At 41.3% G+C, this 12,418-nt stretch overlaps 1 protein-coding gene across 5 annotated transcripts in view; it reads right to left on the bottom strand.

The window, feature by feature from the left end:
- Positions 1-401: 401 nt before the first annotated feature.
- Positions 402-12,418, bottom strand: part of CARMIL1 (capping protein regulator and myosin 1 linker 1) — a 192,058-nt gene continuing 180,041 nt past the window's right edge. For 3 of the 5 annotated variants that reach the window (XM_083859962.1, XM_083859963.1, XM_083859966.1), the window contains 5 exons: positions 11,778-11,856; positions 8,754-8,987; positions 6,009-6,143; positions 4,278-4,424; positions 402-1,450 (listed from right to left, as the gene is read on the bottom strand). In XM_083859962.1, coding sequence (XP_083716088.1) covers positions 1,314-1,450; positions 4,278-4,424; positions 6,009-6,143; positions 8,754-8,987; positions 11,778-11,856 — 732 coding nt within the window. In that variant the 3' untranslated portion in view covers positions 402-1,313. The remainder of the gene's footprint in view (positions 1,451-4,277; positions 4,425-6,008; positions 6,144-8,753; positions 8,988-11,777; positions 11,857-12,418) is intronic. The other 2 variants (XM_083859964.1, XM_083859965.1) reach the window with 2 other exon arrangements.

Consider the following 12,418-nt stretch of genomic DNA (forward strand, 5'->3'; position numbering starts at 1 on the left):
TCTTACTGATGGCAAATAAACCAAAAGTATATATGTGAATATGAAGACTCTTTCTAAATAATTTTAGATTAAATGCATAATTTCAAGTCAGGGCAAACCCCAAGAAGGAACCCTCAGCCTTCAGGACCTCTTTCCCACCACCTTGTAGCCTACTTTTGAGATGTAAACCTCTACCAAATGCTTCCAAGATGTTTTGTTTTGACTTAGCAGCCCTTTATATTGCAATAGAAGTAGCAACAGCAGGCATGTGCACAGGGATCAGACAGAAAGGTCATCAGACAGGCAGAAAAATTATACACATTTTGTCTCAACTGCACACTTTTCCCACCTGATCCAATGCCAGCATTCAAAGATCAGACACCAACAGACCACAAACAGTGCTGTAAAAACCAAGACTAGTATTTCAGTTGTAAAATCATTTTTATTGTTACAAATATACATATGAATAAAATCCCTTCAACCTGTAATGTAAGTGGGTAGCCGTGAAATTTGCATCCCCTCCCTCAAAAGCTGAAATGTTTTTACAGATGTCAAACTATGTTTCTCATAGAATTACACATTGAAAGGAAGCTAATATGCAGACAGAACCGAGAAAGGCCTCCAGAAAACACCAATATTAATAAAATTTCAATTGCCCTCATTCCAATCAACTATATACATTAATATACGAATGTGGAAGCATACCATGGTTATACGTAATCCAAATCCTTCTGTTGTGCTTTCTGACAGTACACAAATGTAAGCGTTGGAGCTTTATGTACAGTAAGAGAACAGGAAGAAAGAAGCTCCCTATGGGAGAATGTAAAAACCATACCCAAGCATTTAATATATATAATCTATACAAATTATTTTATTAGTGTGCTCTTTTAATATAATTACAATGTGCAATTGCATACCGCAAGAATATATTTATAGGTAAGTCACGTGCAGATCTGACACATTTACATTCAGCAGTACAACACATTACCTGCTGTACAGTGTATTAGTGTAAGACAGTGTCCAGTTAATTTGCTTTGCTTTCTAAATGCCCTAATGCAGGGCACTCTTTGTAGCTGCTTCAGAGAAATTCAAGTAGAATACATGAAAGAATAGCTGGCTTTAGGCAAAGGCATGGAAAGGAATGCCTGCACTGTACAGACCAGAAATTAAGGACCGAATCAATGCCAGGTGTACTGTAAATCATGATTGGAAGATCAGGTTTTCTGCATGGAAATGTACCTGGGGTGAAAGAGCAGCTGACTAAAAGGGCTGTTGATTGCTGAACCCCAATTGTTACAAAAAGCTCTTGCACTACAAAGCACTTGTACTGATTGCTAAACAAAAATAAAATCTTTATCTGCTTCTTCGCCAGAGTCACTGGACTTGCTTCCCTGATGGCCATCTTTACTTAAGGACCTCTGCTTCAGTTCCTGGAACTCATGAGACTGCTGCCCAGGGCTTCTTTTTGCAGCTGCATAAAACAGAAATAGGACTTACTAATGATTGCAGAAGAGAAAGGAAGAAGAAATAACAATAAAAAAAGTTATTAATGCATATGGGAGCTGCTCCTGATCCCACTGAATTAATTTGCATTACTAGGAGTAGCATAGGTCCATTAATTCTTCAAACCAGAAAAAGGTGAGAAGAGACAGTTTGAGCAAGATTTATTCCACTGTTGGTTGGCAAGCAGGCACACTTGAAACATGACATTTAGTATTTCACTGTGACATGGATAAACCTTACAGTTAGAAATGCCCTGGAGATTTTCTTCTCATCACAGCACTTCCAAACCAGAACAGCATTCTTTTTTTCCAGCTGGGATGGATCCCAGACAGTGCAATCCTGACTGCTCAGGTGGATGTGCCTGCTGGGCACCCCTCAGACCAGTGATGCACATCTCAGGTAGGCCTGTCTCCCCAGCAGGACACATTTGTGTTCTCCTTTTTAACTCAGCAGCTTTTATCAGGACAAACATTCACCTCAGCATCCAAGTTACCCAAACTGCTCCTCCCTGCCCCACTACACTGCCAGGTCCCAATGTCCTCCCTGTCCCCAGATAGGAAGGACACCATGGCTCTGAGCCCAACCATCGTCTCTTCCAGATGAGACCACAGGCTCTGCACCTTGCTGTGCTCAGCAATGGGGAAAGCAGGAGGCCATATCCACTTCCCACGATCTAAATGCAGACAGTACTCATTTTTTTAACCCAGCAATCTGAAATCTCCATGTAGCCAGGGCTTTCTCCAAACCTATAAGCTTCAAAATAAATTGGAAAAGAAGGTTATAAAACCTTGCCTGATCTAATCAGCAGCCTACAACTGCTATGGTAACAAGATGGTTATACACATCAACCAGGGGGACTTTACCCAAGGACTGATAGCATTACAAACCTCACACTTAAAGTGAAATTTCAAACACACGGTGGCCCTTAAATGTGACTTTGCAAGTCTTCTCACTTCACTCCCACAAAACTAAATGTTGCCCTTACAAGACCTTCTTTGCTCCACCAATTCGAGTAGGGATGGTTGGCTGTGGTTCACACTGATCCTTGTTCCTCACCACTTTTGTGAATCCCTCTATTGACAAGGCACCAGGAGCTGCTGTGGCCATGCAACACCACCTCTCCTTCCCCATGTACCACTCACCTGTACCCTCACCACTGCAAGGGACAGCCTGCCCTGTCACCAGCATGCAGCTCCAGCCACAGCAGAGCCTGCCACTGACCATCTCTGCAGCCATTTCTAAGTGTGGCAGGCTGTGCTGTGCCAGGAACGTGGGAAGTGCAGAGAGGAATCCCAAATGGCAGCCAAATGGTTCTCCCGAGTCCAAAACATCTGTTTTCTCATTTGTGCTAGCCAAAATATGTGAGGAAATAAGGGCCAGCAGCTACACACTCACTGCATTCTTATCCTGGCATTGCAAGTGGGGAAACAGGAAGGGATTTTGAAAAAGGCTTTTAAAGCCATTTCATAGAATTGGAGAGGGTTATCATGTAAAAAATAGTCAGGCATTTCCTCTTCCTCCCAAAACACCAGTGCTTTTCAAAGAAATAGGTGCCTGGAAATTTTTTGAGTCATCCTTGACACTGGTACCTCCTAATAATTACCTGGCCTTTGTCTGGCCTTCATTGACTCTTCAAACAAAACCCAAAACACATCCTGCAGCAGCCATTTTAGTTTATGGCCTGATAAATATAGGCAAGTAGTTTGCCTCATAAATGACTGACTGAAAACTGTATCAGGCTTTTAAGTCCACACAGTGCAAGCAGGCTTCTGCCAGAAGATCTTACCCTTGCCTCAATGAAACCGTACCCAGGTGACCTGCAGCAGGATTTCAGCTTGCAAAACTTACTTTTTCAGAGAGGTATCTCAGAATAAATTAAAATATAATAATTTGATTACAATAGGGAGGGGAGATTCCCAGTTTGGGTGGACTAAATTTGATTTTACAATACAAAAAGGATCAATTTTGGGGTGAGGAAGGGTTATGTGGATGTCTTATAAACAGAAAAACTGTGGGTAAACAGAATTGCATAAAATGTCCAAATACACAATTAAAATACTTCAGGAAAAAAAAGTAATTTTTGAACAACTGTTTAAACCAACCAGTTAAGTGATAAAGAGAAACATGTAAACATGCACCATTTGAGAACAGGAGCTTTTATATTTTAAAAGCACATAAAGGAAACAAACATTTTTATAGCCTACTGAATGAGCTCACTGTGAGTCAAAGCTGCTTCTTTGACTAACAGTGCTAGGCTTGTGTTCTTTAGGTGGTGTTTTTGTCTGCTTTTGCAACTGAAAATCAAAGTAACAATAAATAATCCAATTTACCCAGTTCTCAAATGGTTTTGTGAGTGGTGCACTGAAACTGGCACTAACAATATTCAAGCTGAAATGTTTTTTGAAACACTAAAGTGCATGATCTTAGAAATGACAGGTGTGCAAGCACAGCAAGCAGCAGCCAGCCTACCTGCAGTGTGCCAGTATTGCTGCACTGAGCAGTCACAGATTGTAGTGAGTGCTCTTCTGCAGAGGGGCTGTACATGCTAGATGGGACTGGTCACTGGTGTTGACACAAAGGAAAAATGCACACACGTTTTATCTGCGAATTTTTTCATGCCATGTAAATCCCATGGGGACAGAGATATGATTAGAACTCCATGAGATTTTTACCTTTCTCATAATGTCAAATTACAAACCTACATCCTTCTGTGGCTTCTTTGCTACTACAATTTCTTAACAATTGTTAGTGCCAGTTATCAAACACCACCTTGATGAAAAATGGAAACTTCTAACCAGAAGTTGGCTGTGCCATCCTCTGCCCAAGCACATTAGCTTCTTCTTCTGCACTGGTAGAATACTGCCCCGGAGTGGTTTTCACGCTGCCAGATGGTGTGGCACAGTCAAGAGCTGCATCTCTTATTTGACAATCTCCTGTTTGCTCTAGCAAGGAAAAGGATTCATTTATACTCCAAAGCTGTTTTGTAGGCCCACATATAGAAGGTAATATGAAAAATTTCCCTTATCCAACCTATTTGATCAATTATTCGGAGAGCAGTAATCAGTTTGCCAGCTGCCTGTTTCATCCAGATATCTTGTGGTGTTGGTAACTGCAGCCTGATCTTACAGCCACACAGTGCAAAGAGGTGTATTTTCAGATTGTCCCATGAAGTACAGTTAAAATCATCAACATAAAGCAATTTTACAATCAAGTATCATCTAATTTGTAGCTTTATTTCACAGGAGATATGATTTTGTTTCTAACTCGGACAGATTTGCAGTGATTTACCAGTTGCAGAAATAAATTGAACATGCTAGCCTGAAGAGAGGCAGAAAGCAAGGACAGAGGAGTGGCTGAGTAAGGAAGTAGGACAGTAATGAATAAAAAAGAAAACACGAAAGGAATAAAAACAAAATTAACAGAATTTACTCTTTCCCAAACAACTTCATGCAAAGCCCAGCAGCTCCTTAAGGACCCGGCAAGTCTAAACTATAATCAGTAAGATATGTACAATGCCATGTAGAGCTGAATAGAAAATTCTGTGTTTGGCTAATTTGACTGGAGAGGTTTAAGGGAGCAAGGAGTAAATGCCTGACTCCTCTTGTTTTTGGCAATATGGATCATCTGAATGATGACAGTGGGCTCTGTAGGCAGCACAACTTCTCAATCTTCACAAACCAGCATGACATAGCTGCCTCGACCAGTTTTTCCCCATTCTATGCTGTGAAAATCTGCTGTCAAGAGTGTGAAAGGGCACCCCTTTGTTTCACAGCTTAAGTGATGGGAATCACCTTAGATGTCTTCCTTGAGGAGAGACCAAGGAAGGAAGACATCTCACCCCCAGATTTTAAACATCACTTGTGCCAGCTAACACCATGGTGAGCAACATTCCTGTGACTACTTGTCCACATATCCTATGCTGTCAGAGGAAGATTTAGCTCCTCTAAGAGTCAACTCAGGGCATGAAAATACATCAGCAAAAGTAGAAATCCAGTGCACACATGTAAATCAGCAAAGAGAAGAGACCAGCCTACTGTTATGCATAAAAAATAAAAGGTACCAAGCCTTGCCCTGCACACAGAGACTCATTGCCCGAGGACAGGGAGGAGAACCCAGTCACATGCAGAGACCCCATGGAAAGGAAAACAAAGAGAGCCGTGGGCTGGCTGCAAGGAACAAAGTTATGGCTGCTCCCCTGGAAATGTGCTGAACTACAGAGCTTCATTTCACATTATTGTGTGACCAATATCAACCAGAATCTTAGTTCAGACAAATCAACCATAAATGTACACAACACATGAAACCCTTAATTGCTCAGTTACATTATTAATATCCAGGGATTAATTGTTCATTTGATTTGATCAAAGGAAGATGGGTGGATGAGGTGCTGAATAGGTGACCAGATATATATTCCTTGCTTTTTGCACCTTCAAATGCATAACCCCCTTTCCTTCTAAGTGAAAACAAATCAGGAGACAATGACACATCGAATTTTACAAGACACCAGTTTGCACAAATACTCCTACCTTCTTGAGAAAACGATCTGACTGAGGGGCTGCTCTGACCATCCTTTTCTTTATCAGAAGGAACTTTCTTCAGCACCGGTGGAAGCAGGGCAACTTTTGGGGAACTGGGGCCAGAGGGAGACTCTGGAGCATCCTCTGTAGAGTACCACAAACAAAAGGGTGAGAAGGAAAAACTATATCTACACTGAAGCTTACAGGAACAGTGCTGTTTATGATGGGCCAAACCTCAACACAATACACAAACCAGAAACGGCCAGAACCTGTGTCAGAAAAAAAAAGATTCAGGAATTTACATTACAACAAGAGAACAAATTGTATGGACCTCAGTCCAGGTGAAAGATGTTTAGCAGTCAAAGAGAAGAGCTCAATTTCAGTTTTTTTTATGTGTGCTGCTATTATAGTGCAAATAGAAATTTGATGTGATCAAGTGATTTACCTGCAAGACATAAGTAGCAATTTGTAAAGAACAGCTGAAAAAAATTTTGATGGATTTTTGGAAATATTTGTTTTATTGTAACATAATTAACTGATCAATGTAGATGTCCTGTTTCACAATTATAAGGTCTAAAAGTTAACCAGGGAAACAAATTACATAAGAAGCGTTAGAGAACTCTGTACTTCCATGAATGACTTCCCAGAGCACAACACAAGGGCATCCAGAAAGACTTGCTAAAAAGAAAAAATACTTCCATCTTCTGGTCTGTGAGAAAATCTGAAACTTAATTTGAATCCATAACTTAAAACCATCTGGATATCTTGTTTCTCTAAAAGGCTGGATATAGATTATGTAAGGCAAATTGACTACCATCTTTATATTCCTTGCAGGAAGACCTTTTCAGTCTTACACTAGACAGGCCTCATTTGGATAGCAGGGAAGTACAGCCACAGTGGATTACTTAAACTGCTTTTAAATTTGCTTTTCAAGAAGTAAACAGTGGCATATGTACATAACAGAGGAACTAGGAAGATACATTAACAATGACAGAAGTACAAAAGGAACTCAAGAGTATAATCAATAATTGCATATTTGTAAAAAGAGTTAATTCAGTTGCATACTAGAAATGAATCAAAATTTATCTCTGCTGAGGAGACACCATAAAGAGGCAATTGTTTCACTTTCAGCACAGGAAAGTGATGAGCTTCCCAAATACAACTTGGTATGAACAGATCCAATAATTTTTGGGCCTTCTCCATGCATTTGATACCCCTGTGAGGCCACTTGCTTGGGGAAGCTCAATATCCACACAAGGAGGAGCACAGTGATGGGCAAACACAGCTAGATACAGACTTTCAGTCTTTGACAATTTGTGGACATCCGAGCTGTGTTCCTTTTGCAACCAGATTACTTTGCAAAAAATTTGCTGCTATTTGTGTGGCCACATTGCTGGAAACAACAGTGAAAGCAAGAGCACAGAAAGGATGATTGCTTGGTTTTCTTCATCACACTGCCTGGGCATCCTTAGGCAGTGGGTTACTACAAGTACGAGGACAGAAGTTAGACTGCAGCAGAGCTGTGTTGCTTTTGCTATCAACCAAAGAATTGGCTTATTAGGGGTAAGTATTAATTATTCCCCTGTGTTAAATCTCCAGTATGCTCTCTCTGCAGGAAATAGGAGCTGGCAGTAGCAGACAGCTCAGGTCTTTCTGACTGCCTGTTTTACTGATTAAGCACCACTAAATAATCCATGATTTCCTGCTGCATTCATCTTCATGAGCATCTTACCCAACATCCTTCACTTCGATGACCATTTCTAAAATGGTTGATAAAACAAATGTAAATCCACCTAAAATCTGAAGGTGATTTTGTATATGAACAACATTCTGGCTATTGGAGTGCAGAGACTAAGGAATGCTCAGGTTTCACATCAAGGGCTGGGAGGAGACCATAACAGCCCTTTGACTCCTCAACCTTACCAGAAATGACATCATTCTAAGGTCAAAAGTGATTATGAGAAAAGTCAAGAGGGCTGCAAGCTCTTACAGATGGCCATGCTCATATTTTTCACTCCCTGGCAGTTAAAGAGCTGTGTTTGCTGTAGATAGTTGGGAAGTCTGTAACTGGCTTTTAATTCCTCTCAACTGCAGTGGCTGTGCTTTGGGAAGAGGAGGTTGTGACACAGGCCTATTAAACAGCAGACAGACAAATGCCTGGGAGATCTACTGAAACATTTCCCACTACTGGAAACCTTAATATATTATCTGAGCAGGAGGCAGACTTGCAGGGTTATAAAAGCACAATTACAATTATTTTCAGTCAAAAGCAATAAGGAAATAAACAAAGGCTAAACAAGGAAAAAGTAAGACAGTTGGTTTGTGCAAGTTATTAAGAATAATAGGCACCTCCTTGAGGGGCTGCCACAAAACCCCAAGCACTTTAGTATATACAGCCAGGTGTTTAGAGAAAATACATTTATTTTTGTCAGTGCTACTACAATAGGGCTTTGATGCTGAAGTAGCTTTCTGTGCTCACCTCTTCTGTGAAAGCAGGCTACCTCAAAACAGCTCTGCCACTACTGCTTCTCACACTTTACTGTTGAGGATCACAGATTAAACCATTTTAATAAGTTTATTTGAATTAGGGCAAAATGAGGTGGAAAAGAAGGATGTGAGTCAAGAGCAAGGCAAGAAGAACCTGTCCCTCTCCATTTAACTTCTGTTCAGGATGTGGCAATGGATGCCTCCTCCACAGCCCACACAAACAGCACCCAGAGCTGGGGATAACAACTGCCCAGAAGAGCTCCTCACCAGTACGAGAGGCAGACCGTGGTTTCTGTGGCACTGTGGGTCGTCCTGCCAGGCTGGGCTTTGTTGACTGCAGTGGGGGCTTTGGACTAGTTGGTGTATTGGAAGAACTTCTTGCCTTTGCACCAGCTTCTGCCTTTGGTTCAGCTTTTGAATTTTTTTCTGATGATGCTGAGACGGCGTCACCTTTATTTGATGCAAACCGACTCTCTGGAAGGGTCTGCTGTTGTTTAGGCACTGAAATAAATATACACAAAAAAGAAAGTCTGCTGCAGCACAGGAGGCTCCATGCACAGGTAGAGTGGTGTGGAAGATACCACCACAAGTTAACACATGTACTGCTATGTGTAGGAGGATCCCTAATGTCTTACTCAAAATCACTGCAAGCAAAGTGCGTAAACCTGTTATTTTTGACGTGTGCTAAGATTTGTGATTCAATTGCCAAGACAAGAATTGCATATCCCCCTTTTTAATATATTTGGTATGATAGCTAGCTGGACCTTATTACTCCTTCATATTTCTATGAGCAGATGGCACAGCCTACCTGCTGAGAAAGCAGTGATGGATCAGTGGAAAAAGCAGCTCTTGACTGTTTTGTGTCTCTACAGACAAAAGGTTGGGTTTCCAAGATCAACAGAGAAATCCTGGCCCAGAAAATAAATCCCAAGTGTGTGACCAGCAGGCTACATCTTTTTATTTGTTGCTTTTAGCAAGCTCTAGAAGAGATTTTGAAACTCAGCCCAGATCAAAGTATTCTTTACATAGTATTTTGATTTGTCTAATAGTACTGTACATGGCTTACAGTTTCCACACATTAGTAAGTTTATCAAAATGTTGTTTATCTCAAACAAAGACTGAGGTATTTAGAGATCAATTTACAGTGACTTACAAACAGTAAGTCAGTCCCACCCAGCTGTGCAAGCTGGTAGAAAGCCTGCTGGACTCCAGGTTGCTAATAAGCAAAAAGCCTGCTCTACTTTCCTCCTCTGCAGCTTTCAGGAGGTTGAAGGCTTATATTTAGCAGTTTCAATAATAATCTTGGAACTTCAAGAGTTTTCCTATTTTTGCTTTCAGAAGAGAATTACAGGCAAACTGAAATGCAGACTGGTAGCCTTGGTACTTGGCAAAACCAAGTGTGTGTTCACAGATGCTGACTTGACCTACCTACCTGCTATTCCCATTCAGAAAGCCTACTGAACATGGAAGTGCTGAGCACAGACATTTTAATGGCAGTGAGAGGGAGGGGGAGTGTTTATACAGTTTGTTGCAAGCCAATCTCCAATATGTTTTTCCAGCCTATGTTGCTGTTTTCCAGCCCAGCTGGAGTTAAACCCTGGCAAAGCAGACAGCTGTGTGGCACATATAGATGAGTGTGAGTGCGTGACAGGAGAGTTTGTGTCTGCATGCATGAAATACTTTCTTGCTGGAAGTGAAACAGTGGAACACTGCCTGCACCTGTGTGTGTATGAATGCAAAAAAAGCAGGCAACATCCAGACACAAAGCAAGGAATAAAATCCCCAAAACTTATTCTCCTTCTGCACCACTAGCTATAGTTCTCCTGTAACAATATTCAGCAATTTTCCATTAACTTTCTTTCTTGTCTTCCTGACCTCAGGCCTTCCCACATTATTAGAACACAGTAATTTAAAATAAATTAGCCCAAGCCAAAGACAAACTTAGCTGCAACAATGAAAAGAAGCCTTGGGGAGCTCTCAAGCAAGAGTGGTAAGGAAACAACTGACAGCTGGAGGCCAAAAGGAAGGGGCAAGCACAGTGCAGTGTGGTGGGGATGAAATGTGTCATATACAGAGACAAAGACCAGAGAAAAGTTGAGGTCAGGCACCCTCAGCTACTACAATGGCCAAAGTGCAACCTATCCTTGCTCCTTTGACTTCACTGTGCTGCCATCAGGGGACACATACAGTTCACAAGGTCCTCCCCAAAAGACAAGCAGGCTTTAAAAGCACTAATTTATAGATTATGGCATGCTTTGAATATGCTTTTTAAGAAAAGCTTTAGAAAGACATAAAACTTCAAAATTGATATTTGAAGTGCTCAATCAAAATTGCCACACTTGGATTTTGATTTTAGCCTGTTTTTCCAGCCTTGCTTCTGTATGTTTTAGCAATCCTGCGTGCCAGGTTTGCAGGATACCACTACTGCTGAGAAATTGGTCCTGGATTTCCTAGTTTAGATCACTCCCTTAATGTAGTAAACACAAACCACCAGAGCTGAATCCCTTTTGAAGTCTTCACTGACCAGTACCCAAAGTATACATGGAAACCACTCTGTCAACCTTGTTCTCAGGTGGCTGCAGTGTGGAACTGCCATGTCAGGGCCCAGGACTGCAGCTTGACAAGGGCATGGAAAAACAAAGTGCAGAGGGAATTGGTGCTGTAAGCACTGCAAGGCTGAACACCACTTTGTACACAATAGAGAGTTGCTTTGTGCACATGAGCAGTATTCAGGGGCCTTCACAGCTTTGCAGACAGCTCTGGCTTTGATCAAACTGGGCAAATCCTGGGAAGAGGCAGCTACCATTGACTGTGAGTCAGGACTGCTGACAGACCAACAGGACTACGGTCAGCTGAAAGTCAGCACTACTCAAGTTAGTATAAGCAGACTTAAAGCTTGAAAACTGGTCATATTTTGGTCCTCAGATATATTGAGCACTTCCACTTTGTGCACAGACATTTCTGCTAGCTCTTGGGTTGAGTTTCAGCTTTGCTGATCCCATTAAAAGCCAGCCTTCTGTCAAAGGCACCCCAGGCGCCTGCACCAAGTACTCTCTCTCCTGTGCAACAAGAGTAAAAAAGTGAGCCATAAACTCAGCCCTAGAGCTGACTTGATGAGAAGTGCCATCTGTAGCACAAAAAGTGAGCTTGTTTCTAATCCTCTTCACATAGTGTAAACTCCTACTTTGCTTAACTAATTGCAGACATTCAATCTGAAGAGGGAAGTGAGATTTTGGACATGACGCATTTTTCATTTTCTAGGAAGTTTATACCAGGAAACTCATACTGTACCTGTACCACTTCCATCCAGTCGTTCTGAGCTCATTGTTGTGTCAAAAGACTCTCTGGGAGTCGTGTCATTCCCAAGTTTCTGAAAGAGTGAGAAAAGCTCTCAGATTAGTAATATATCTGCAATTAATACAACTCAGTGGTCCTGTTAAGAAAAAAACCCTAATTTGGAAGCCACGAGGCAGAGAAATCAGTGATAGCAAGAAATGGTGCATTCTCTCTCTTTGTTTCAGATCTTGGAGAGCTAAGTGGGAAGGAAACTACCCTGATTTGTACCTAACACTGCCACATGCCAATCAGAGCTGCAATGACACACTGCCTCCTATGTGACAGGTCTCCTAAGGTACAGGGGTTGAAACTGTAGGGGCTAGCTGGGAGCAGTCTTTTCTCCAAAGATAGCTCTGTATCTAAAAATTTCTTGTTTGAAATAAAAACCTTTTTCTGAAGATCTAGATTTTGAATACGACTGCTGAATTATCTTATGCTCTTTATACAGAAGAATAACTTCTTATTTTAGATAAAACTGCAACTACAGAAGTAGCAGTGCTCACATATTTACAGGATTTCTCTAAAAACCAACAGACTTTACTTACTGAAAAGTGTTTAAAACTACCCACCACAAGCACTCAGTACCTCAAAAGAAA

This window comes from Zosterops lateralis, assembly GCF_965231275.1.
Source record: "Zosterops lateralis genome assembly, chromosome: 1".
Taxonomy (NCBI): domain Eukaryota; kingdom Metazoa; phylum Chordata; class Aves; order Passeriformes; family Zosteropidae; genus Zosterops; species Zosterops lateralis.